Source organism: Hippoglossus hippoglossus, chromosome 11 (assembly GCF_009819705.1).
Source record: "Hippoglossus hippoglossus isolate fHipHip1 chromosome 11, fHipHip1.pri, whole genome shotgun sequence".
NCBI classification, from domain to species: Eukaryota; Metazoa; Chordata; class Actinopteri; order Pleuronectiformes; family Pleuronectidae; genus Hippoglossus; species Hippoglossus hippoglossus.
The window spans coordinates 1487960-1515459 of record NC_047161.1 but is presented as its reverse complement, the minus strand read 5'-3'; the positions used below and the strand labels follow the sequence as shown (position 1 = coordinate 1515459).

At 47.2% G+C, this 27500-nt stretch overlaps 1 protein-coding gene across 1 annotated transcript in view; it reads left to right on the top strand.

Moving 5' to 3' along the window:
- Window positions 1-27500, top strand: part of grin2da (glutamate receptor, ionotropic, N-methyl D-aspartate 2D, a) — a 148168-nt gene that overhangs the window by 55056 nt on the left and 65612 nt on the right. Inside the window, exons 2-6 of the mRNA XM_034600809.1 lie at window positions 7342-8005; window positions 10296-10433; window positions 14459-14725; window positions 19536-19723; window positions 22572-22712. Of these exons, the coding sequence (XP_034456700.1) occupies window positions 7505-8005; window positions 10296-10433; window positions 14459-14725; window positions 19536-19723; window positions 22572-22712 (1235 nt within the window). The 5' untranslated portion in view covers window positions 7342-7504. The remainder of the gene's footprint in view (window positions 1-7341; window positions 8006-10295; window positions 10434-14458; window positions 14726-19535; window positions 19724-22571; window positions 22713-27500) is intronic.

Below are 27500 nucleotides of genomic sequence, written 5' to 3'. Positions count from 1 at the left end.
GGCTGCAAAAAAACTGTACTGAACGATACGAAGTCCAAGGAAGAAGAAGCTGTGTGTTGCACATCCACTCTGCAGAAAGGTCGGCCATCTTGAAGTTTCCTCTTCGTGTCTCCGAAAGTATTGGCTTCACCTTTTGAATAAAAAGTAAAAGTCCTACTCACAAACAACACGGTCACCAATTGACAAAGTACTTTAATGTCCGTGGAGATTGTACCAGTACACGTTGAGGGTCATATTTCATATTAGCCTGTTGTTGGAATTAAAAAAGATAAATATCTCTTCTGTGATTCTCGGAGAATGGCGCGTACATATGTTGTTTAGCTCGGTGGCGATAACCTTCATCTTCACTCCTCACAACTTTATCAGATGAGAACACCCACCCCCCCCTCTGAGTCGGTGTCTGACGCCGCAGAGGAAACGATCTGAGAGGGAGAAACTATCTTCTGCAGTTGCGCTGCTCTCGCTGCACGAAGCGACACGAACACGCTGTGACTCACGTGTTGACTTGAATCGATCGGGAGAAGCTAATCTCATCCCCCTGGAAAGATCACACTGATAACGCACTGTACAGCGAGATGAGGTTGTAATGACGGTGAAGGGAAAATGGGTCAGTGCAGATTTCACACACAACAAGTAGGAGGCATTTGAGATTGGGAAAACGATAACGAGGAACCTTTATCACCCGTAATGAAACTGACAATATCATGTTTTATTTTGCAAACTCTATACTCCCCCTGTTTGTGGGAAATGTGCAGGCTAATAAAAAAGGATAATGAGGCTGAGCCCAGACGAGCTTCCTGACTCGGGTGTGTGATCTATACGTCCGTCCAACAGCGAGCAAGCAGATGTTTAAATAACATCTGCACGGTGGAGGTGGCAGGATTTACTGTTTCCTCTAAGTGGACGTCCGGCGGCGGAGGGCTGAGACCAGGCCGGGGTCCGAGCAGCTGTCTGGCTCGGCCGGTTGGCAGCCGGTGCTCCGCAGACGGCTTCACGTTCTCTGTGTGTCCACGGCTGCTGAGCGTCACACACCAGGGCCAAGGCCAACCACATGACCAGGGGCTGGTGTGGAGGCTGAGCGGGGGCATCACAGGTATGATGCCGGGTTGATGTTCACCCTTCAGCCGCTCAGATTTGATCTGTCCTCGCAAAATATTACAATCTTCTTATTTGGGTGAGTTCATGATTTTGTCCCGGTGCCAAGTTAGAACCCTGAAGCTCAGTGTTAATGATTTATAGTTTATCTATCTATCATCTATTTATCTTTATCTATCGCTATATATATCCCTCTATTCCTCTATTCCTCTATCTATCTATCTATCTATCTATCTATCTATCTATCTATCTATCTATTTCTATCAGTCTCTTTATCTCTTTCTTTATCTATTTATCTCTATAGCTATCCCTCTATCTTTTTATCTCCATCTTTCTCTCTCTATCTATCTATCTATCATCTATCTATCTCTCTCTCTCTCTCTCTCTCTCTGTCTCTCTCTCTCTCTCTGTCTCTCTCTCTCTCTCTCTCTCTCTCTCTCTCTCTCTGTCTCTCTCTCTCTCTCTGTCTCTCTCTCTCTCTCTCTCTCTCTCTCTGTCTCTCTCTCTCTCTCTCTCTCTCTCTCTCTCTCTCTCTCTCTCTCTCTCTCTCTCTCTCTCTCTCTCTCTCTCTCTCTCTCTCCCTGTATCTCCAGCTGAACCCGCTGCAGGCTCCATGTTGTGTGGTGATGTCTGGTTTGTGTGTTGCAGCGACAGAGATGTTGTTTCCCTGCCGTCTGAAGTGTTCACGTCTGTTTTCCTGAATAGAACAATCCAGTATGTTGAGCTGAATGAGGAGAGGCCTCTTTGTTATCAGGATCAGCATCAGGGAAACGACCTGAAAGGAGACGTGGGAGTGTTTTTCACATGAGGTTTCGAGGAAAAGTGACGTGTTTTCATTTGAACCTTGTCTATTAACAACACTAATTAAGATGATCAACCTGAATGTGTCTCCTTTAAAGGGACCTGGAAATAACCTTGTCCTACAGGTCCTCGTCTGGAGCTGTTTTCAGACATGAACTCCACTCAGACGCGTTTATAGCAACACATAAATCTCGTCGCGTGTTAGAAACGTCTTTAACACACCCGCTCGCTCGTGGTGAATCCTGCGGAGGATCTCCTGCTGTCCTGACTTCCTCCAGGGTTTTGACTCGGGGCCGGAGATACTCCAGAGAAAGTCCAGAGTTTCTCGCTCAAACATTTCTCACATTCAGCCCCTCTGGAAAATGTCAGGAGATTATCCGTTGTGTCTGAAAGCAGCTTTCCTACAGTATATTGTATATCGATCACGTCTTCCACTGCACAGACACGTTAACTGATCACTTCATCACTGCACCGCCGGATCTAAGATGTCTGAGGAGCGAGAGCAGAAAAGTCCCAGTTGTGTCTTCAACATCCTCGGACCGTTTTAAACTGTCAAATCCCATCTGCTGGACGTGTTCAATACGTCCAAGAAGTTAATTAGTGTTTTGCTTTTCTCTGTGGACGTCCACACTCTCCCCTCAGATAACCTCGGCCCACTTAGTGCTTTCATCAGCTTCCTCAAATGGTCTTTTCTGCGTCGTCCAGGAAAGGTGTGGAAACGTCTTTGTTGTTTTCTGCTCAGGGTTTTAAATCTGCGGGGGGGGGGGTGACGATAACGCGGTGAGACACAATTCTGCTCCGGGAGACAAATTGGGGCGTCTGCTCCTGAAGCCCGACCGGAATCCTGTGAAACACCGTCAGTGGTGTGGACGGCAGAATCGGAGATCATGGAAATAAATTACAGCTTCAGAGAGCTCATTGTGCATCCTTCTCATTGTGCATCCTTCTCATTGTGCATCCTTCTCATCGTGCATCCTTCTCATTGTGCATCCTTCTCATTGTGCATCCTTCTCATTGAGCATCCTTCTCATCGTGCATCCTCCTCATCGTGCATCGTTCTCATTGAGCATCCTTCTCATCGTGCATCCTTCTCATGGTGCATCGTTCTCATCGTGCATCCTTCTCATCGTGCATCCTTCTCATTGAGCATCCTTCTCATTGTGCATCCTTCTCATTGAGCATCGTTCTCATCGTGCATCCTTCTCATCGTGCATCCTTCTCATCGTGCATCCTTCTCATTGTGCATCCTTCTCATCGTGCATCCTTCTCATTGTGCATCCTTCTCATTGTGCATCCTTCTCATTGTGCATCCTTCTCATCGTGCATCCTTCTCATTGAGCATCCTTCTCATGGTGCATCCTTCTCATTGAGCATCGTTCTCATCGTGCATCCTTCTCATCGTGCATCCTTCTCATCGTGCATCCTTCTCATCGTGCATCCTTCTCATCGTGCATCCTTCTCATCGTGCATCCTTCTCATTGAGCATCCTTCTCATTGTGCATCCTTCTCATGGTGCATCCTTCTCATTGAGCATCCTTCTCATTGTGCATCCTTCTCATGGTGCATCCTTCTCATTGTGCATCCTTCTCATTGTGCATCCTTCTCATTGTGCATCCTTCTCATGGTGCATCCTTCTCATGGTGCATCCTTCTCATTGTGCATCCTTCTCATGGTGCATCCTTCTCATTGTGCATCCTTCTCATGGTGCATCCTTCTCATTGAGCATCCTTCTCATGGTGCATCCTTCTCATTGTGCATCCTTCTCATTGAGCATCCTTCTCATTGAGCATCCTTCTCATCGTGCATCCTTCTCATCGTGCATCCTTCTCATGGTGCATCCTTCTCATTGAGCATCCTTCTCATGGTGCATCCTTCTCATGGTGCATCCTTCTCATGGTGCATCCTTCTCATTGTGCATCCTTCTCATGGTGCATCCTTCTCATGGTGCATCCTTCTCATCGTGCATCCTTCTCATCGTGCATCCTTCTCATGGTGCATCCTTCTCATCGTGCATCCTTCTCATGGTGCATCCTTCTCATCGTGCATCCTTCTCATCGTGCATCCTTCTCATCGTGCATCCTTCTCATCGTGCATCCTTCTCATCGTGCATCCTTCTCATCGTGCATCCTTCTCATGGTGCATCCTTCTCATCGTGCATCCTTCTCATCGTGCATCCTTCTCATCGTGCATCCTTCTCATCGTGCATCCTTCTCATGGTGCATCCTTCTCATGGTGCATCCTTCTCATCGTGCATCCTTCTCATGGTGCATCCTTCTCATTGTGCATCCTTCTCATCATGCATCCTTCTCATCGTGCGTGTTCAATATGAAGAGGGTGAGAATCTGAGACCTGCAGCTCAGGATGTGTCTGAGGATTCTTCATCGTGTTCTGATGGAACTTCTGTTATGAGGAGCACAGGATATAGTTTTAGATAAAGTGCGTCCAGGACGTCTGCCTCTAAATCACATGATTCACAACCAAAAACCAAAACATTTCATTCCAGACATATCACAGAAAGATGTGAGGATGAAAATCAAAAGCTTTTCTCCCCTGTGTGGTTTTCTGGACGTGTCTCTTTTCTTTCTTTTGTAATCAACTAAAGCTTTGTGTTATTACTTTAGAATGTTTTCATGCTTCAATGTTCAGGGAACACATCATGCTCCATCCTCACGCTCCATCGCTGCAGCTCCTCCCTTCAGCCTCTGTCTCAAACACGTGGCTCTTTACACAGTCTCAGTCTAAAATGTTTCTGAATTAGACGAAATACAAAACAAAACAATGACAGATTCAGACGATGGAGCTTGTATGGGACGACTAATTAAAGAGTTATTCAGATCAAATATCTCAACTCCCCCTAGTGTGCGTGTGAACGTTGCATTTAGATAAAGTTATTTATTGGTGCTTATTCTAATTCTCTGCTGAATCTTTTCTAACACACAACGTGTCTCTGTCCGGATTCTGCCTCTGTTCTGAACGTTGGATCTGATTTGACATCAGGACTTTGGTCTGGTTTGGTTGTTTAGTATCTTTAGATGCTTGGACTTGTTTTGTATTTAAAGACTTTAGTGATTTCCTTGAGATTGTTTTTTGTTGATATCTCCGTTGTTTGCACTTTGACTTCGTTGTTTCCTGTTTACTTTGAAGTAACTTAGGTTGTGTGTCTCTTCCTGTCTTTGTTTCCTGTTCCTGTGATTTCCTGCTCCTGCACTGACGTGTCTCACCTGTTGCCATTGATTTCCTCGTCCTTTGATCTTGATCGGTGCTGTTTCCTGGTTAGTTTTCCTCGGTCGGCTGAATTAAACACTTTCTCTCGGCGTCGCCGTTTGGTTTTTCTTACAAACCGGAAACATTGTGAGTTGACACAGAAACTCACACACGCAGCTCTTTGTTAGTTCGGGCAGAGTCAAGCTCGCATCAGCTGTTTTCATTCATGCTTTACAATCACCGGCTGTGTGATTCGTGTTTGACCTTCTGCCCTCAGGGGGGCGCTACCGGTCATTACACACTGCAACCACCAGACCAAAGAACCCACAGCCCTTAGTAAAGTCACTTTACTTTACACTGACTCTTCAGTACGATCCATGCAGTGACTGCTGGACTGAATCTGCTGATCATAGCACTTTGATATTAGGTTGTTTTTAACTGTGTGATATTTTATTTAACTTTTATTATCTCTCACGTTGACTGCATGCATGTGTTGTCTTGTTGTCCCAACACAATCTACACTGCTACTTGTGTGTGTGTTAAATCTTTGATGTATGTAGTTCAAATACAATTTCAGTGACCACTTAATATGGTAACTAAGGCAACCACCAACTAAAACATACATTTGTAAAAAGTCCTGAAGATGAATTATATGTCGTCAGGCTGCACAGTCTCACATTCGGGAGAAAAGGGCTTTAGTGCCTTGCTCAGGGACACTAATAACACATCATTAGCCTGTGTTTGTTTCTGAATATCTTCAGTCCAGTTGAACACAGTGTTATTACTGTAACACTAAGTCTGAGTGACAAAGCACTTCCTCACTCCTCCAGCCTCTGTGCTGACTCCCCAGAGGTTGAACCCCCAGCAGCTCCCACATGTGTGAGTGTGTGTAAACCTCCAGGCCACAACACAAATATGATGCCCGGTTAATGAGGAACTCGACAAGGAGGATTTTTATGACCCAGATCCAGAGAGCAGGACGTAAACCTTCAAATAACAGTCAGACATTTATACTGAAAGCGACTGTAAGTGTCACGACTGTGATGTTTATAATCTGTTATCACACAGATCACTTACAGCTCAAAGTACATGAAGTCGTGTTAACTCTTATGAAACATTTCATCCTCTGCATGTACGTTGCACAGACGTCAGAAAACAAGCTCTTTCCAAATCGGGGGCAGTTGAACTTTTATGCAGATGAATGTGAATCCTATGTATTGTTTATTCCTCCCACCCACTCCTCTTTCTCTTTTCTGTTCTCATGCATATGCAGATCTCATTTTGCACGGTTTTATTCTCCCTCACACACAAACCGCATCTGTCCTCCCACTTGGATCTGCACTCGTCTATCTAGACCTCCCTCCCTCCCTTCATCTTCTACCCCTCCAGCACCTGCAGGTCTTTCTCTGCCTCCTTGCTCCGCCTGTTCTCGGCCACTCGTTCCCTCCTGCTCTCGCCTCCTCCTCTGGGCTCGTCCACGCATGCTGCAGCTCAGACCTCAGTCTGTGCTGCATTGTGGGAAAAACATACATTTGTTAGATTTGAAAACTCTAGAGGAAATGTTCTGACCTGCAAACTGCTTCCCTTCGCTGCGTTGGAATCCTGCAGCACATTAGTGGTGCTACAGTCTGTGCTACATGTTGTAGCTTTGGTTTGTGTAGATATTTATTGTACAAGGAATCGTTAAGTGCAGAAAGTGCCCCCCCCCCCCGAGTGACAGTAGGGAGCACTTTACTGCTTTGTACAAACACGTGGACATTCATCATTGTGCTACAGTAACACTCTTAGTTTAGATCTTTCATAGTTTGCTGGTGCACGGTGAAAAACGTCAACATCTTCCCGTCTTGTTTTCACAATATGATCCACGTATTTAAAGCACTAATCCTCATTTTGATTCGCCGGTTGTGTTTAGTGATAAACGATAATCACTCCGCAGTTTGGGATCTGCACGGTGACAAATCCTTATCTGGGATCTTTTGCTGTTGTCCTGTTTAATCCCCAATGTCAGCAGGTTTTCATTAACAGGGACGCAAACAGCGTTAAGCGTCTGCAGCGTCGGCTCAGATCAAATCCTTTTGCCTATTTGCAGATTTGCAGGAGCAGTAAACACGAGGATCATGTGTCGTTTCCTCACATTGTGTATTGCGTCGTAGCAGCACCTGAATCAACGGGCCCACTCCAGATAGTACTCCTGTAGATGATGTGGAACTTAACGATGTTTCTCCTCTCTGTCTCCTCCAGGGTCTCCTCTCTTCATCAGGTGAAGCACTGTGACCCTCCCTCCACCTGTCCTCCCTTCTCCCCCCCCACAGACGTCACCCGCTGTCCCCGAATCCCTGAACCCTCACCTGGTCGTACCTGTCAGACCCCATCCGACAGCTGCCACTGGTCCTGCCCTTACCCCATGGTGGCCCCAAGGCCTGCCCTCTCACTGCTATTGGCTGTCCTGGCCTGCACGGGGCCCGCACGCCCCTCGCCCCCCCTGCTGCTCCGGCCCCGGGAGAGAGAGAGGGACTCGGGTGGTGTCAACATCGCCGTGGTCCACTCGGGCTCCTCCCTGCTCCCGGAGACGGCGGTGGTGGGAGGCACGGGGGTCGTCGAGCCGGGGCCGGGGCTGGGACCCGGTCTGGGGAACGGTCCGGGAGGAGGAGGAGGAGGAGGAGGAGGAGGAGGGGTGGGAGGGGGAGGAGGAAGGGGAGTAACGGATACAGCTTCGTTGACAGGAGTGGCTGCGATGGCCTCGTATTCCTCCTCCCTGTCATCCCTGTCGCTGGCGGCTCTGGTGGGGGAGACGGTGATGACGCCATCGGGTCAGGCCAACGTCATCTACCTGGCCGTGAACGAGAGCAGCCCGGGCAGCCTGCTGCTGCAGCTGTGTGAGCTGCTGGCCACCACGCCACTGCAGGTACACACACACACACATCACTACTGCATGTACACACACACACACCACGCCACTGCAGGTACACACACACACACCACGCCACTGCAGGTACACACACACACCACGCCACTGCAGGTACACACACACACCACGCCACTGCAGGTACACACACATCACACACCACGCCACTGCAGGTACACACACACACACACACACACACCACGCCACTGCAGGTACACACACACACACACACCACGCCACTGCAGGTACACACACATCACACACACCACGCCACTGCAGGTACACACACACCACGCCACTGCAGGTACACACACATCACACACACCACGCCACTGCAGGTACACACACACCACGCCACTGCATGTACACACACATCACACACACCACGCCACTGCAGGTACACACACACCACGCCACTGCAGGTACACACACACCACGCCACTGCATGTACACACACACACCACGCCACTGCAGGTACACACACACACACACACCACGCCACTGCAGGTACACACACATCACACATCACCACTGCAGGTACACACACACACACACACACACCACGCCACTGCAGTTACACACACATCCAACAATGTCCCAATCTGATGTGTTTTGACATCAGCTCATCTGGACGTTACACAGACTTTGAGCTGTATCAGAGTAAAGTCTGTGTAACGTCTGGTTCGACTGATTCAGACGTTTGATTTCACGCGGCTCCTCTGACTCCAGAAGTTCAGGCTGAGGCTCGTTGGGCAGCAGAGGAGAATCTTTCTCATGCAGAGTAACTAAGTAGATTCTGTGCAAGGGGCTTTTTTTGGAGAAGGTCTAGAAACACCCCCGATGACTCATTAGAAACTGTTCACACAGCGTCAATCAGTCTCTTAGACGGTCAGTGAACTCACCTGATGCAGTTTGAATAACTGCTCACACATGATTCTGTGCAGGAGTCTGACGATGCTTCAGTTGATCCCTGAACTCACTCAATGTCTCAACCTCTGCACCGAGTCGTCTCTGTATCTCACAGAAACAAAACACACTCTCCTTCAAAGATCACAAACACTGTTCATTCATTCATTCCTTGTTCATTGTGGAGTTTGTTTGTTTAACCATTAAATCCCTCATTCATTCATAGTATGACTCTAATCCGGAGCTGAGTCTTTCACCTCCCCCCCCCCCCCCTCTGAGAGCTGGGTTCATACTGATGCAGGTAATAATCTACACTACATCCTTCATTCATCTCTTCACTCATTCATCTGTAGATTTCCATGTATCTGTTCCTCTCTTGTCCAGTAACAGTAAAAAGGAACTTGTTATAAACGTCTCCAATCAAATCAGGTTTTAACTCTTTCCAGTATCGTTTGTTATCTTATTTCCAGGTCGCGTCTGTTTGCATATCAGATGCTTCCCTGTGAGAATTGAGCCGTCAGCTGCACTTAGCTTCAATTTGCTTCCTTGAATCTCTACAAGAAAACAAGCATTAAGTCATCAAGCCGGCCGCCAATCACTGCAGCCCCCCCCCCCCCCCCCCTTCCTTTCATTACATGGAGTGATGTCAATCATCCATTTACCTGAATTCATAAGCGATGTCGAGGTTTAACTTTTTCATGAAATCCAGCACAAACAGAAGAACATGGTGGCCCTGAACATTTCTGCAGAACATTGATTTTTTGCATCAGCATGTAATGCACCAGCCGCACCTGTGACTGAGCCCGGCTGGAGCCCGGCTGGAGCCCGGCTGGAGCCCGGCTGGAGCCCGGCTGGAGCCCGGCTGGAGCCCGGCTGGCCCGTAAGCCAGGAGCTTATCTGTTGTTTCTGTGGTGTGAAGCAACTTAAGCTGTGCAGGAACAACACACACTCTCCTCCTGACAGGATGCCAGGCCACTGCAGGGGCTTAATTCAGATGTTATCTCTCTGTGCATTGATCGCCAGGCAGAGCAGCGAAGAAAAAAAGCCTCCAGAAGTTGTTTTAGTTATTTCATTAAACCTTTAAAATGCTTTGGAAATGTCTGGCTTCTTCAGCACTCATGATATTTGCTGGAACAGAAAAGTCGTCGCTGGAATGTGAGGCGTCGACCTGCAGACTGTGAACAGCACATGAACTCATTGTTCCAGTGAATTCCACCCTGCCTCTAATTTGTTCTCCAGGCTTCGTGCGCGAGAATAAAAGAAACGCAGCCTTGATGAATAAAAACCTGATGAGGAGCTTATGCAACAGCGTCTCAGTGAAGATGATGTAATGTCCTCTGTGATGTGACTGGTTTCAATGTGCCACCTTTTGTCCCACGTCCAGGGTCTGGTGTTCGAGGAGGAGCGACCGCCGCCGCCCAACCGGGCCCCTCTGGCCCCCATGCTGGAGTTTGTCTCCGCCCAGACGGGGGTTCCCGTGGTCGCTGTAGGGGGAGGGGCCAGCCTGGGACGAGAGCCACAGGTAGAAACGCGTTACTTAACGTTGCATCATCATTTTTTATTTCATTTGGAGCGAGGGAGAAGCCGTCTGTGCGGGGGGGGGGGGGTGGGGGGTGGGCAGACTGAGAGATACAATGAGTGAAGAACGACCTCTTCACCTTTACACAAACCTGGGCTTCCTTTCATTTAGATTTAAATAACTGAAATGTTTACGATGCAGCTGCTGATGATGCTGCGGGTCATTATGGGATATGATATGGCATAAATTAGATTATGATTTAAATCACTTAAACTGGGCATTGATTTACTTCTGTCTCAGTATTTAGAGATTAATTTAGAGATTAATTCTATTCTAAATATTCAATATTCATATATTTTGACTTGATTTGTAATTCCAAGCAGTAAACAGACTTTTCTGTGTTGAATATCTCCGACAAAATTAAAGCATCACTGCTGTAAACACAACATTAGCTTTATATCAACGTATTTAACCAACCGGCGCAGTTTGCAGTTGTTTTCAGCCTCGTGCTTCCTGTGACTCTGAAGTTTTCCCGTTTCGGCCTCATCTCACTCCTGTCGGCCACATTAGCTGCAAAGTGCTCCTCTAACTTTGTGAGTGGGAAGGAAGTGCACGGAGGGTTTATCGCAGCTTTCTTGCCGAAAGCAAGCTGCCTGCTGAGGAAACCAGGTTTGATGAGCGCACTGAGACCGAAGCAGAAAGTCGCCGGCCGTAAAACAACCCCAAAGCAGCGAGCGCTGATGGCACTCTTCACAGAGATGTGCATCTCAGCTCATTTATATTCCCCTGACCCCCGAGTATTAGGGATGTGACAGAGTCGGCGTCTCGTGGCTGTGATAGCAGAAAATGGAGCCGAGTGAAGAATCTGATCCGTTCCACACTTCGAGGCCCCGGCCAGGATACGGCTCTTTCTTTCAGAATTATAAACATTCCACAAAACATTATGAAGCAGTTATAGTTTGCTCAGTGCGGCTAAACTCAGAGGATCAGCTTTCATTGTGCGTTGTGAGAGAATCCGTAGATATCACAACTAAAACAAGAGGTTTCATGACGAAATCCTCGTGTGTTTTGCTTGTTTTAGTCTTTTGGGCCTCGTGTTTCTGCTGCGTCACCTTGTTTGTTATGGTTCCCCCCCCCCCCCCCCGCTCATCGCTGCAGACTAAATTATCGGGTGTCTTCTCTCCAACTGGCTCATTTGTGTGTGACGAATGGTGATGTGTCACTGACGGACAGCGATAAGTACATCAGGCTAACAAAAGCAGTTTAGCGCTGACAGGGGAGATATTTAATAATTAGTTTTAAGTGGATCTTCTTGACAGTACAATGAGGTTATTGTAATTCTACACGACTGTAACATCAGCTGTGGTATCAGTTGATTTAACGCACTGTGAGACGTCAGCACCAGAACACGCCGTCCTCACCGGCAGCTGTGTTTGTGGGGCGTCTGAGTTCAAGCGGCGCGAGGAGCAGAGCTGCGTTTGCACTCGTTAGACTCAGGGAAGTCCATTTGATGACATTTCATTACAGCTCTGTTAATCCTGACTCGACAATAAACAGAATAAAGTAGAGTTTTACACGTAAATATAAGTATAATATACATTTGTTCTGTAAAGACGTCGAGCTGCTCTTGGGCCATATAAAAATATATACATATTCTTTTCCTCTTGGTCATAAAAGCAGTTTGCTATCTTTCAACTTGACTATCCAACAAACCTTTAACTAAACAAATATACTTCTAACCAGCACTCGTCCGTCCAAAGTTTATTTAAAGTAGTTTCTCTCCTGTGGATCAACAACATCTTATCTTAACTTAAGCTTGACTTGGACGGACTATATGTGACAGTTAGCTGAACTAATACACAGCATACTGTCTTTTCAGTATAATTTCTGTATAACTACACAGTTTTAATGCCTGGTTCCTGTATTTGAGACCTAATGTCCTCTGAGAGTTGCCGTAACGTGGCCATGAAGCAGTTGTTTACCGTCATATCCTGTTAGATGAACCCAGGACGCTCAGATACATGTTGGTCCCAGCACTGGTTCCATTCCGTGGGCCGTGGCTTCTTCCAGTCCTGCCACTGTGATCCCTGCTGTCAGGTTCTTAGCTGAGCTTCCTCAGTAAAGTTGTCCCGCTGACTCTGCTTCAGAATTCGGACACATTAACGTTGTGAATATATAACGAGCTCCAGGTTAGTTTGAATTATGAAAGACAGCTAGCAGAGAATTTAGCGTCTCTTGCTGTGATTGAATGAGCTAGCTGGAAAAGCTCCGCTCCTTTGACCCGCCCTGTTGGGGTTTGCAAACAAGCACTTCAGCTTCCAGAGTAGTTGAGAAGTATTTGTACAACTAAACTCTAATCAGCTCTTAATTGCCTTTGGGAAACAGAGTCGTGCTTGTTTCCTGATACTCGCCAAGAATCAATCAACCTCGTGTCAACGCTGCTTCTAGAGCCGTGACTTGGGACGCTCACGGTTTCTGTTCAGTGCTCACGTGACAAGTGGAGTATTTTCCTTTTTAGCTCCAGCCTCCGAAGGGGGAACGAACATTTTGTCTCACGTCTCATGCTACACGCTCCGCTCTCAGCTGGGAGAAGAAAAACAGACAAGCTCACAATGTAACTGGGGCCCGATGCTGGTTTGATATCTGACCCAGTCGAGTGCAGCGTAACCTGAGGAGAGTCCCGCCGAGCCTCGTCTTTGATCGTTCCACAGATCCAGAGTCAGTTCATTTGAATACGTGTTATGTTCAGAATGAGCTGAATAATTCATGGTAAACATCTAACCCGGCTCTAAACTCTGGACGGTGTGAGAACAGGACACGGAGATCTGGACGTCGGCTCTGTCTCCGTTTGTCAGCTCACGTTCTCTCCAACTCTTCACCTTTATGGATTCTTCCGTCCTGATCCTCTGTTCAGGTTTTAAGAAAAGCACAATGGAGGAGAAGCCAATAGAAATGAAGTCGTCTTTCAGGCAGCTCATCTGTTCAGATTCAATGTGACTGGAGCAGCAGAGAGGAAGGACTTTGGTTTGTCTTTCACGGGCACAGAAAGTCTCACTCAGACACCGAGGTCCTTCTCCACAGACGCTGTGTTCGGAGCTGAAGAATCAGCTGATTGTATTTCACAGATCAGTGAGATGAACAGTGTCCGTCCCACAGTCCAGGATCTCTGAGTGAGAACTGATGAAACAAGCAGTGAGCAAACAGCAGTGTTCAGCTCTGCTGCAGGAACTGGTGCAAGAGGAATAAAGTGAGCGTGAGGTCAGTGTGGATTCATGCAACAAATTAATCTCTGGTAGAACATTTTTCATTTCTAAACAAGGATATTTCCTGGTCCTGTTATTTCGGTCAACAACGTTACATCTGTGTCGCGTTCGGTTAGAACAGTAAACTGGTGCAAAGCTGAGAAGACGATTGGTTCAGGTGATGGTTCAGATTCGTGGACACACACTATTGTTCATATTTAATGCGGCCGAAGAGTTAAATGTAAACACAAAAGCTCTGAACACATCCTATCATATGTTATCGTACATCATCGCATGAACACTAAGAACATGTTCATGTGCTAATATTAACGTCTTTGTACTCGAGCATACACGTAACCAGCGGGATCACTACACAGTCCCTTAGCAACAGCACAACAACAGTTTGAATAGTAACGTCACCTTTTGTGTAGTTGGCAGTTCAGTGTATTCCCCACACGCACAGACCATTAACACAATAAAACGATGGGTTGTGAGTGATCCACCGTGATATCACACGATAATCAGGTAATTGGCTCAATCTTCACCAAACAGAGACGTGCTGCTCTAGTCTGTGTTTTCTCTTCTTCACACAGACCAAGGTTAGGTGAGAGAAGTGAAGTGTTTAATGAACCTGTGTAACTGCTGGAGACCAGAGTTTACCTGGATTCTTTAATCACCTTAAAGCAACGATATGCCTGACTTCAACTTGGGTTTTATTTTGAAGGTTCTGTTCTTTGTCCATATTTTGAAGCTGTCTCCTCCTCCCTCTGCGCTCGTCTCTTTCAGGAGACCGGCTCCATCTACCTCCAGTTCACCTGCTCCACCGCGCTGCAGCTGGAGGTCATCTTCGAGGTGCTGGAGGAGTACGACTGGACCGCCTTCTCCGTGGTGACCACCCGTCACCATGGCTACGAGGACTTCCTGGCCATGGTGGAGGGCATGACGGACGGCTCGTTCATCGGCTGGGAGAAGAACAGCGTGGTGATCCTGAACGTGACGGACGACCCCGGCGGGGCGCGAACCAAGCGGCTGCTCAAAGACCATGAAGCCCAGGTGAGTGTGGGGGGGGGGGGGGGGGGACATGTTGATTTGTGACAGAATGTCCAGGGGTGAAAACAAAAGTCTTTTAATCGCAGTTTTCTCGAAACTGCAAAATCCAACGGCTCAGTGAGATGAGCCGTTCACTTCCTGAACCGACATCTGTGAAGGTTCCACAAGCCTTGAAGTAACAGATGGTGAATGTAGTTTAAAAAAAAAAAACAATTCTCTCCTTCATTGTTGCTCCGACCTCCTGCCATCAGCTGCCAGTTTCACCTTGAGAGACGCAGCTAGCTTCCTGTCGCCGACTGAAAGAGAAACTTATCTGCAACATACTTTTTTGCAAAACAACTTTTCGTGCTCTTCCCGTGTTTGCTGGGTTTTCTCTCTGGGTTCTCCAGCATCGACAGTGACGCTTCACAGCTTCTGTTCTTTTCGAGATGTTTACACCGGTCAAGAAAGACAAAAGACAAAAGGGGTCAACTGCCTCCTTTGAACTAAATGTGCCCGTGTTTGACAAACCTTTGTTTAGCTGCTAATTGACTGCTAATTAATGACCTGCTGTAAGAGAGATAGGAGTCGGGCCTGTGATGTGAACCCCGCCTCTCCACCCGTGCCGGTACAAGCGGTTCAGATAATGGATGAATGATGGATTCTGGGTTTTGTTGAGCAGCCTTAAAGTCCCAGCTTCAGAGCGACTGCAGGAATCAGACTTTCCTCTGCTCCACAGCCGGGAAACTTCCTTCTAACCTTTAACGACGCGAAAGGTTAGAAACAGAAAAGACTATTTTTCTGCATCATCGCTGTTCAGCCGCTGCGGAGAAACAACAAGAGTCCAGAGGAAATGGACGGTGACACCACGACGACCCATCGTCTGAGGTGACCTTCGCCTTGGTCTTACGCGTGTCCGGTGGCGAGGAAGGAGATTGCGGACGCCACGGGATCTTTTCACTTCCTTTAATCCGACCGTCGACTTTTTGAGCGATATCTCCTCCGTCCCTGTTTGACACTGGAGCTGTTTATTCAAACTTCTGACTCGCCTTGTGAATCTCCACGTGTCGGTGACCTTTGTCGAAATGTCGTCCAGGGAATGAGAAAAGAGGAAAGAAGGGAAAGTTGGAAAGAAAGAAGGAAAGAGGACGGGGGGGGGCAGTGAATCATCCCTCTGATGTGCAGATGAACATATTAAAGACGTTTTCAGACATGACCACGGATCCAGTTCTCCAGACTTGTGGTTTTCTGCACAGACTCGTTCACGACAGCATCAGATCCTCGTCATTGTTCAGGTGAGAGGGGGGGCAGCCGGGTGCAGCAGACAGGAAGTGACGTACCCCCCCCTCCAGCAGAGGATCTGTGTTCTCTCATCGACTTCTCCCGACTTTCTACAGACTTTCTCCACTTCCTCCGTCTTTTCTCCGGAGGACGTGCACGTGTCAAAGCAGCTTTAGTGACAGTATCCTGGGTCACTGTGACTCCCCCCCCCCCCCCCCCCCCACACATTCATTTTCATTCTGCCTGTTCTCTTTGTAACAGACGTCCTTCATAACATAAAAGTCTTGATTTTTCAAACGTATTGATTTTCTGTCAGAGCTCCGACTCGGACTGGAAATGTTCAGTGGATCCTGGATTATTATTAAATTTCCCCGAATGTCTCCAAGGACGCAGCTTCTCCACTGACATGTTTCCCTCATTTTTTTATGTTTGTATATTAATAAAATATTAGCACAGGTCCTTAAAGTTCATGTTAACATCTCACTCATTACACGATCTGCAAATCGCTCTGATCCGCTACCGAAAATTAAAATACGTCCGAATGCTGCTTGATGTCAATAGCCCCCTGGTGGTTCGCCGCAGTAGGTCGTACATTCTGCCTCCTCCATGTTCGCAGACGGGACATGGTCCGCACTTAAAAGTCAAAAGAAATGATTCTCAAAGAGGATTTCTGTCATTTGAAGGTAGCGACGCAGGTTCACGTGTTCATGTTTCTGACCAGTTTGCCTTTAATTGGATTTGATAATATGAAATTGGGCTGAAACGTCATAATCGACAGCTGGGATAATTGACACTTGAATTTCTTTCAGTATCAAACCGAAGACTCATTATTCTCCCTTTGCTGAAGGTGAACCAGGAAACCTTGGCTCGCTGTTTCTCAGGTTTTCAGGAGTGCAGCTCGAGCACCAGTGAATTCTCCTCCACCGTATCACTGCCTGGTTTTTATATTATTCTGTGCGGTCGTTCCCACCTGGAAACTGGCCTCTCTGAAAACCTGCCATTAGGCCTTCGTGCCAACTCCTGCATAATCCACAAGGTTCCACCGGGAGCGGGTTCACAATGTGGCTGTGGTCACATGACGCTGCAGGTTGAGCACTGACCAGTGTTTGTCGACTGGACGAAACCTGCACTGGGAGTTGAAGCTAAAATCCACTCTCCTGATGTTGGGATCACTGGTTAGATGCGTCTCCGTCTCGTGATGTGAGTGTAAAGAGAAGTGTTTCCCGCCCGGAGGTTTTCTTTACGTCTCCGTGTCTCTTTCTTCTGCTTCACACATTTACACGAGTCTCACAAACAAACAGAATCTGAACGATCTGTGTTTATTTAACGAAATGAAAGCCGTCCCCCTCCACACGTCGGCCTCACCGACCCGACACCTTCCTGCTGCAGCCAAACACAAAGTGACTGATCCTACGTCTCTGTTGTGCATCTCAGAAGAAGTGGGGGGGGGGGGGGCTGCGGTGATGCTGGGGCCATTCATTTCACTTCAAAGCTTGCCTTTGCCCATTAGCGTCGCGCCGACATCAGCTGACGCGCCTGTTTACCAGTCAGCAGGTGTGTTGTCTCTTCTTCTGCACGTCTGAGTCAATTAACTTTATCATTAGAGGAGAACAAACGGACGACAAATCAAGCAGCGCGGCAACAGGAACTCCCGGTGTCAGGGATTTTATTCCGTTCATTCATTTTTCATAAGCATCCAGCCTCAAAGCTTCTGATGTGTTTGGATCAGCTTGTTTCAGCTGGATCCTGCAGATGAAATGCAAATCACGCCGGACCACACCGTGAATCAGCTGCTACATATCTGAGTCTCATCACCTGGTGTTTCAAACCGTCCTGGACAGCAGAACATTCGAGTTTTGGGTTCAGGCTCCGACTTCTTCACGTCCCCAGATATGATTACATGAATATAACGGAAGTTAAATATCTTGGCTATGAAAAAGGTAACTTCCTCTAATCAAAGGTTTGGGAAACGCCATGTCGTCCATCTTTAGTCGTCCAAGTTGAAACGCTTGATGGGGAGGAAGTTATTTATTGGTTCCTCACTGCGATCGACCCTTTTTAAAAAGTTGTTTAATCCGTGTAAGAATATTATAAGAAAATCTTAAAGTTATTAAACAGCTGTTGATTGCATTAAGTTTTGTTACGGGCAATTACTTGACTTTTTATTGACTTTTAATCGCGGTTCTCTGAGCCTCAGACATGAAGTAAAAACATTCAGCTTCCTGTCGGGGGGGAAATGAGTCTTCCATTGTGAAAATAAAACACCGACACCGGGTCTAAAAATGTAATCAGTGGCATGAAATCTAATTAAATACATTCCTGCTTCTCGTCTAAATGCACAAGTGTTTGTGTGTGTGTGTGTGTGTGTGTGTGTGTGTGTGTGTGTGTGTGTGTGTGTGTGTCTGTGTGTGTGTGTGTGTATTCACCGTTTGGCTCATTTCAATCTGTGCATTGATGCGGCTGAGCTCTGTCACGATAAAAAATGAAGTCGCAGGCGGATCTGAATGAAATGTTTTCTTCCAAAAATGAGACGTCCCACGTTTGAGCGATTGAAAGACGAGACACTAACGCCGTGATCGATGGCGTGAAATTACAACAAATGGCGGCTCTTTCTCAGAGAGGGCCGACGGCAGGGAACTCTGAACTCCTGCTCCCGAGGACGAGAGAAGACGAAGACACTTGAGGCTGATGAAATGCCCGGAGCTACACGTCAAGAGGGACGGATATAGTCCGACTGCTCCGAGGACGTGATCGACAGGGATTGAGCGTTAGTGTGCACTTCACGCCGACCCTGATCCCGGCCCCTGTCAGCCGAGTGGGAGGAATCGCCGTCATCTCGCCGGCCTCGCTGACGCCAGTGACGATGGCGAATGTGAAGCGTGTGACACGACCACTCGCCTGCTGCTGGAGTGTGAGGGGAAAGTGTTTCACAATTTGGTTTTGACTAATTTCAGTTTTATGGCCTCGTCAATTGTCTCACAAAACTGTGGCGCAAATGCTCCTCAAGTGCTTCCTCTGTGTAATCATCTGAAGTGCCCTCAGCGCCGACTACACGCACACACACACACACACACACACACACACACACACACACACACACACACACACACACACACACACACACACACGCCATCTTTGTCCTTTTAATCTCGCTCCCCTCATTCCATTCCCGGCTTTTAATAATGTATAAAGGGGAAATGTAAGCGGAGCGAGAAGCCCCATTTTTCAAGTGCAAGCTCTTTCTGTAAGGACAAATAAATAAATAGGAGACGGCATTAATGCATAACTGCGCCAAATGTATTGATGTGTAAATGAACGTCATCCATAACTGCAGAGGGAAAAGCATGGAGGGGGCATGACGGGAACAAACGGGACCTAACGGGGGGGGATGATACATGGGATGGGAATTCACTTCTTGCTTCTTTCGCTCCACATCCATCCTCACATGTCACTTCCATTGTGTTTCTCTCCCTCCCCCTTTCCTCCCTTTTTGCTTAATTGCTTAATTAATTCCTCACGTTTCCCTCCTCCCCCTCCGTTCCCCGTCCTCCAGGTGCGTCTGCTGTACTGTTCCCTGGAGGAGGCCGGGCTGATTTTCCGTGCAGCCTTGGCGGCGGGTCAGGCCGGGCCCAGTCACATGTGGTTCGCCGTGGGACCCGCCCTGTCCGGCCTGGGCCTGGAGGGGCTGCCCAAGGCCTTGTTCGCCATCCGGCCGCAGGGCTGGAGGGACGAGCCACGCAGGTACGAGCAGGGGAGCGGGACGTGCGGTGGTTTGAAGTGTCGGACTTCTGCAGCTTTCTGCAGCAGGTTCAGAATGATGACGTTCCTTCTGTGACCGAAGCATTCGCCTCGACGTCGGCCGAAGTGTTTAACATCCACTGAATTGTGTCTCGTATAACTTCACTACTCAGGAAAGAGCCTGAAGCCAAAGTGTAGAAGAACATCGGATCGTGAAATTCCTAATTTTCTAGTTTTCTTTCTTTGCTCTCCGATGAATAGTGATTTCACCCGAATGAGCCTTGAAGCCGCTGATCTCGGTTCAGTGGAAGAACACACCTTCTCTCCACGTGCGCACTAACGTACGGAGACGCAGTGACACTTCCCGACCACCTGCTCTGTGCATGATGTATTATCTGCTGCAGGGTTGACCTGATTTCACCGCAGGGATCATTACATTTCTCATCTAATCAAATCTAAATGGAGCGAGCGAGTGAATCCAGGTGAGCGGAGCAGTTCCTCATCCACTTTAACTGTTAAATCCGCCTCAGTCACGTGATGCTGCAGGAAGCTGGTGGGAGAGGATGTTCATAGAAAAGAGAAAGTAGAAAACAAAAGGAAACTTGTTTTTGCATCATTTAGACTGAGCTGCTTTTCGTCCTCTATTAGAATTCATATAAATGAATCATGCAGCTTTAAAATGCTGCTGCAGGTGAATGACGATGAAGGATTATTGATCCAGTGTTAAATAACTGCATCTGTACGTTTTGATGGATTTATTTTGTAATGCATAATTCACGAGATAAACCAGGTGAAACCGAATCGATCATGTGATGCATCCGGACCTAACGAGCTGATCAGGATCCCCAGAATGCACCAGTGCACTGTTTACTATTGACCAGCTCACGGTGCCTTTTTAAAAATTGGATCCACCAGCCGTGTCCCTCAAATTCCCACATTTACATATTGTAATAGTGATCTCCGCGGTATATTACCGCGCAGTCGCCGCATGTTGCTCGCTGCCGCAGGGTTTTATGCAAAGCTGCTGCTGATGGATTCCTCAGCGAGCCTCGCTGGACACGAGAGAACGACTGGGACCAGTAGTTCCCCCCCCCCCCCACTGAGGGGAGCAGAGTCGAAGCCAACAGCTGCATCGAGGCACATGTGAAAATAAACCTCGTCATCCTCGACTCAACTCATCGTAAGAGTCGTAGATTTGATTAGACGTTAGCAAACACACAAATTGAATTTACTGTTAAACAGAAACATAATCAAACTAAAGGGGCGGATCACGTACGTCTGATGGGTCAAGGCCCTTTTATCACCTCATTGAGATCTGATAAATCATCATTAACTGGACGGGAACTAAATGTTCACCTGTTTATAGATATTAGCTCACGACCGAGCTGATGAGTTCTTCCTTCGTCCAAACCTTCGGAGGCAGAGACGTGTCCCACAAGTGCACGAGTGGAAAACACGATCACATGAAAAACACATCATGTCCACAGAGTAAATCTATAAAATCAGTTTTGTTATTTTTGCTTCGTCCTGCTAACAGTTAAACGTCAGAGTCCAATGACAACATCACCTCTCTGGCGGCCGTAACCATGGAAATCCTGTTTCCTCGTCCTGAACATGAAGATGAGTGGTTTCCTGTCGAGAGGACGGTGTCAGTGACGGCTCGGTTTAGTGAACAGAGACTCTTCACCAGTCGCTGCTCCTCCACGTCCTGGTGAAGCAGCGTGTTTGAAGAGCCGATGTGTTGAATTATGAATACAAGGCTCTGCTGATTATGAATTTGGGATCTTTAGACCCACCAGAACAAATCGTATCTGCGGGAACATATTGTTGCTCTTAAAGGTTTATTCCACGCGGTAAATTTCCCCATCATGTATAATAATGTCTGAAGTGTTTGGTGTTTGCTTTAAAGCAGCGAGAGACAAATCAGAGTGGAATTTACGTCCACAGTAAAAAAGCAGCTCTCTCTCTTCCTGCAGATCAAAGTTTGATCTATTATTAAATCGTCCTGAGAGAAAGAAACAGCCTCTGCTCATATGTATTCATCAACAAATGTAGAAACTGGAGTCCTGCTTGTTTCAGGTGCTCCATCATCTGTGGCTCATTCATCAGCTGCTCGGTCACCAGCTGACTAATAATTCATATCCATGCACGTGCACGTGGCCTCGGAGCTCTGCAGGTATATTAATGCTCAGTTCGCAGTCTCAACTAAACCACAAGTACAGAAGAAGCCTTCTCTCTTAAATCTGGATCTAATATCGATGGAACCGAACGTGACTCTGCACTCGCAGATCTTCCACTTGCTTCTCGGCTGAACTGCCTGGTTCTGAACTGGGTGTAGATCAAATTCATATTCTCCAACTCTCAGTAAGACGATGTATTTTACCATTAGGAGGGAAATGACCTTGTGAGTCCAGTGTGGAGCCGGTGGGGATTGTTTGTGTTTCACTGTAAGTCTGGATTCTTCACCGGTGCAGACGAGAGCTTCCACCCAACAGCCTCATTTACAGAAGCTGTGTGATTCCACAGTGTCTCAGTCAGTGAAGATGTAATTACTTCTCATTCTGTGGAAGTCACGTATAGTTTTAAATTGCCACGTTGGGTTTTCTTTTTACATTTGTCCGAGGTCGTCTTTAAGTTCTGGAGGAGTGGGTTCGTTTCCTCCTGTGAGTTCGGTGTTATTCTGTCTGAGCCTTGATGCGTTTTCATGGTCAGTGGAGAAGAAGTTATTCAAACTTTCTTCCACACAGACTTTAGTTTTTTCCCCCCACTGGACCTTAGCAGTGTCAGAAAAGACCTTTTTGAAAGTGTCCCGGTGTCTCCGTCTCACATTGTTCTGTCTCTAATCCCGCAGGCGTATTGCCAAAGGCGTCTCCGTGCTCACCCACGGGGCCATGGCTCTGCGGAGGGACCAGGGGGCCACCAGCCGCTCGCAATACGCAGGCAACTGCCAGAGTGACGGGAACCAGACCCACCGAGTGCACGACAGGATCAGGTGAGAGGGGGGGGCATGGGGGGGGGGGATGGCGTCCGACGTGCAGCAGAGTGAGCGAGCAAACAGCCGAGCAGGAAGAGTAAACAGGCGGCTTTAATGAAGCTTCCACATTCAGAGCAGATCCACGGAGCTGAGTCACACTGGCCTCGCACGAGAGGTGAAACATGGCGGAGACCTGCTGCTTCTCTAGGGTTCCTCTAATGCTGCAGCTCTTTGCATTATTCATTATTGGATGTATCGATGATAAAGTCGAAAACAAATGTCGTGGCTTCATTGTCGTTGTCGCTAGTTTCAGCTCCGACCAAACGTAACGTACAAAACATCGTGGTGCGTTCAAGTCCTGTAGACAGAACACTGCTGGGGTTTCTATGTTCGTCATGAATGTAAAGACAGACAAAGGTATTTTAATGTATATGATATTATTTCATACTTAGTACTTAGTCTCCTCACAGTGAGGAGGTTCTGGGTTTGAATCCTAGTTTGGCTGAGGGAGTGTGGACATGAGTTCTCTTCAGGTACATTAACTTCCTCACGCAGTCTAAAGACGTGTGTAGAATGTGAGAGTGAATGGATGTTTAGTGAATAGTCAACAACATGTAAAGAGTTGGAAATGTGGGAACAAACTGCAGGACAGACGGGACTAATTGATCTACAGCGTGTTTATATCGGTTATTTCAAAGTAACATGCACTGAATACTCTACGGTTAAAGGATGTTTGAAGGTCTAGCCTCCTCGACTCCTTCACGGCCACGAGCAGAACGAAGGGAGCTGTGTATTAAAAAGCCCTTGAGTGAAATGTGAAATGCTCCTGGAGTGAACGGAGGAGGTGCGGTGACGGAGACCAGGCACAACAAAGTCTAAATTACAGCAGAAACCCGACCGGTGCAGATGTGAGAGATTGACGGCGTGTCGGAGGAATCTTCTCCGACTGCAGATGGATGGTTACCACAGGTCGCCTGCCTGCGCTCTTTAATGAAGTGAGGAGGTTCATCTTAGACTCGGCTAAACATTTCCTGCTGTCGCCATCCGCCGTCCGGACGCTCTCAATCAGCAGCAGGGCTGTCCGTCATGCTGACAGGCGGCCGGGCCCCTGGGACTCCGGGCGAGTGGCGGCGGCGGCGTGAATGACACCTGTAACACGTGAGCGGGTTTTCACCCCCGAGGGGCTGAGCACGGAGACAAAAAGGGCTCCGACAGAAATAAATCTCCACCTTTTTCACAGGTTAACGTCTTTGTTTTTGTGAATTCTTACATCTGGTTAAATCCCATTTAAGAAGAACCAAGTCTTAGCTTCAGTTTGAGTAAGTTCCAAATCTGAAGAGCTGTGTGTCAGGGGGTAGAGCGGGTCGTCAAGTATTTGTAAAGAGCAACGATTCGATTCCTGGCTTCTCCAGTCGGCCTTTCATGGTTGTCAAGACTAGAAAAGTGTTGCATTTATTCAGACTATTTACTTTTAAGTTTCAAAACTAATTGGACACTTGTTCACTAAATATTTGTAGTTTCAACGTTAACTCACGTGTAGAAAATCTCACCTGTGAACGTTAAAACTTGGACACAAGACTTTGTCCATCATTGCAGGAAAAAGACTTTCAGTGGTTTATTCTTGTAAGTTTGAGTTTGAAGCAGTTTGTGATTTTCCGTTATCATCACCTATGTTTTAAATGATTGTCGGATTGTGTCTCCGTTTCCAAATGCTGTTGATTAACTGGAGCTGCTCTTGTGCCGAGCGGCGCTCTTCAGTTTATGAAGTTTATGCTCAGCACATCTCTCCTGGATGAAGAATCATACATAGATAGATAGATATGGTTCATTATCTTCTGGATTGATGGACTTTGTGGTTCAGAGATATGAAGACTCTCCACACGGTCGTACACCGCAGCTCGTAAAGTGTTTAACGGCCAACACAGACGTCCTGTAAACGAGACGTTTGAAAAGGCAGATGAGACAATACACATTTTACAGCTGTTTTGCTTCCTCTCCATGAGTCAGTCTTTCTGAAACATTGTGTGTCCTGACAGCTGAGACAGACAAAGGACAAAATCTCACCAGCGGCTGCATGACGGCAGGAAAAAGCCCAAATCCCTGTGAACAAGCAGCTGCTCACGTTCAGACGTTCCCAGTGTGGGGATGCACAGAAAGTGGGGAAAGGAGGGAACGTGTGAGCGGACTGAAAGGACAGGAAATGTGTGAGATGGAAGTTTGGCAAGCGGAGCTGGAGGAGCGTCGGAGGGACGGGACCGGAGAGAAAGAGTGAACGGAAGATGAAGATGACGGGAGACAAGGACGGAGATAATGATGATGGTGCTGCTGGTGATTTGCTTGGAAATAATTCCGCAGCTTCCAGCCATCGGATTACAAACAAGAGCGGAGGAGCTCAGTGTGAGCGGCTGCAGGGAAACGAGCACAGTGGAGCTCGAGTCGAACCAGAAACCAAACCACGGCACTAATGGGACAATTCACCAAAACAAAGCTCGTTGGGAATCTGAAAAGACGTCAGAATATTCTATTTTCTAAAGGTTCGAATGGAGCAACGGTTGTAAGAACTAAACCTGATCAGGCATTGTCCTCGTCCTCTGTTAAGACTTGAACACGTCTCCTACGAGAGCGTCTTGCAGCTTAAATGTCACGATTGACAGCTGAGACATTTAGACTTTATTTCTGAGGAAGTGGAGACACATCGTCCGTCTTTCTTCACTGTCCATTCTCTCCAGGGCTGTAAAGCAAAAAGTACGACACAAAAAAATCCTTACAAACTCATAGAAGCAAATGCGAGTAGTTAATTGTCTTTTGTTTTACTTTCCTACAGTGAAAAGTCCCCGTTAGTAACTTTATCACATTCTAAAGTTGAGCACACCTCGTGCAGTTCATGCATTTCTCCTTGTAACGACTGTTCAGAAGAAGTTGATCATTCACACTCTGAGCAGGTGGATCCAGGTAAAGAGTCGCTCCCCGATGAGATCGATCAGAACCACGTCGTTCCTCAGACGTTCGGAGGAAGGAGACGGGACGAGGGAGGATTTAATGCCTTCAGACATCTGAGACATGGACAGCATCGTAACCGGATAAGTAAAAGTGTGCACGGACAAAGAAGGATGTCAGGAGGAGGGAAGAAGACGAGGACACAGGAGGACAAGAGTGGGACGTCCAGGATGAAGCCCAGTCTAACGACAGGGATGAGGAAAATGAAGAACGTCTTCTTATTTGACCGTTTTTGTTGTATTTCAAATATAGAAGCACTGCATTGCATTATTATTCTGGCAGTGAGGAGAGCGGAGCGGCACAGACAGCGCCGGGTCAGGAGGAGGCGAGGAGTTAAAGAAATGGAAGCAGAGGAGGAAGAGGAGAGAATGAAGAGAGAATGGAAACAGAAGAGCAGGAGGGAGATGAGGCCGGAGGAGGAGGTGGAGGACGAGAGTCAGACTGAAGCTCAGCCAGTCGCCTCCAGGCCTCGGGGGGGAGCGACTGCTCATCTGGAGTGGAGGAGTGTCACACCGCCCGCTCTGTCTCTCTTTTTTTAATTCCCTCGCCACGGGGGTGATCGTCAGCGGCCAAATCCATTCAGGACAAACCTGGAAATCCTCTGTTCCCCTCTCAGAGCTCCATCCACATGAAACCATCTCTTTTATTCAGAGTTTCATCCAGAAAATCATAAATCCAGTTAGTTTTCAACACTCTTAGTCTGCAAAACATATTCATAGAAGCGTTCAGACGACAGCTGAGTAGAGCAGAGTTTGATTGATAAAAACCAACGATGAAAACAACGATGAAGATGATTGAGACCCGACGGTGTTCCTGCCGACCGAGACGGAGATGAGAGGAGAAGACTGGGAGTTCTTGGCAAGTTTGCTGGATTTATTGGTTTTTCATAAAATGCTCATGAACTTTAGGGCAAAGGCAAAAGGTCTCCACTGAAAGACAAATGTTAAAGCTATCAAACGGTTTTATTTCATGTCTCTACCTGCTTCACCGGCCGATAAATAAAAGATTTAGTAAATGTAGGAGTTCTGTCAGCGAGATTTTATTCTGCCCCTCAGGTCCGAACACGTTAAGGCAGATGTGTAGGCAGATGTGTTTCTGTTCTGGACAACCACTCCACATCTGCTGACTCCTCCCACCTCTGCTCCTTTCACACCAGCTTCCCCGACGGAGAATCACAGATATCTAACTTCATCATTTGATGTGTAAACCGTGATTTTCCCTGTAACGTGTTGGAATAATTAGATTATTATTTAACCCACAGTCCAGCTGACAGAGATATTTATTGAGAGTGAAAAGTAAAATCACATCTGAAGATATCGGTGATTAAAATGCTGTGGGTTTGTTCTGCTGTTCGAACTCTGACTCAGACTGAATCAGTCGATTACACAGCCGGTCGCTTTAAATCATATCAATTTAATTAAGTGATTTCTACTGACAAAAAGAACAAAACACCATTTGTATTGTTTTTATTTCCTCCACATCGTTTTAAAGGTTAAACCCGCCCACGTTTCACCAGAGCTGATTCATGAAACGCTCACTTTCAGCTTCTTCTATTAAATAAAACAATTACCTTTAAAAACAGGGAATAATCAAAGAGTCTGGATCCTGTGATGGAGCTTGTCATTATCTCGCTCTCGCTCTTTTTCTATTTCCCACCTTCCCTCTACTCGTCAACGTGTCTGCTCCTCTTCCTCCCGTCTGTGGACTACCCTCTCTGCTCCTCTTCCTCCCGTCTGTGGACTACCCTCTCTGCTCCTCTTCCTCCCGTCTGTTGACTTCCCTCTCTTCTCCTCTTCCTCCCGTCTGTGG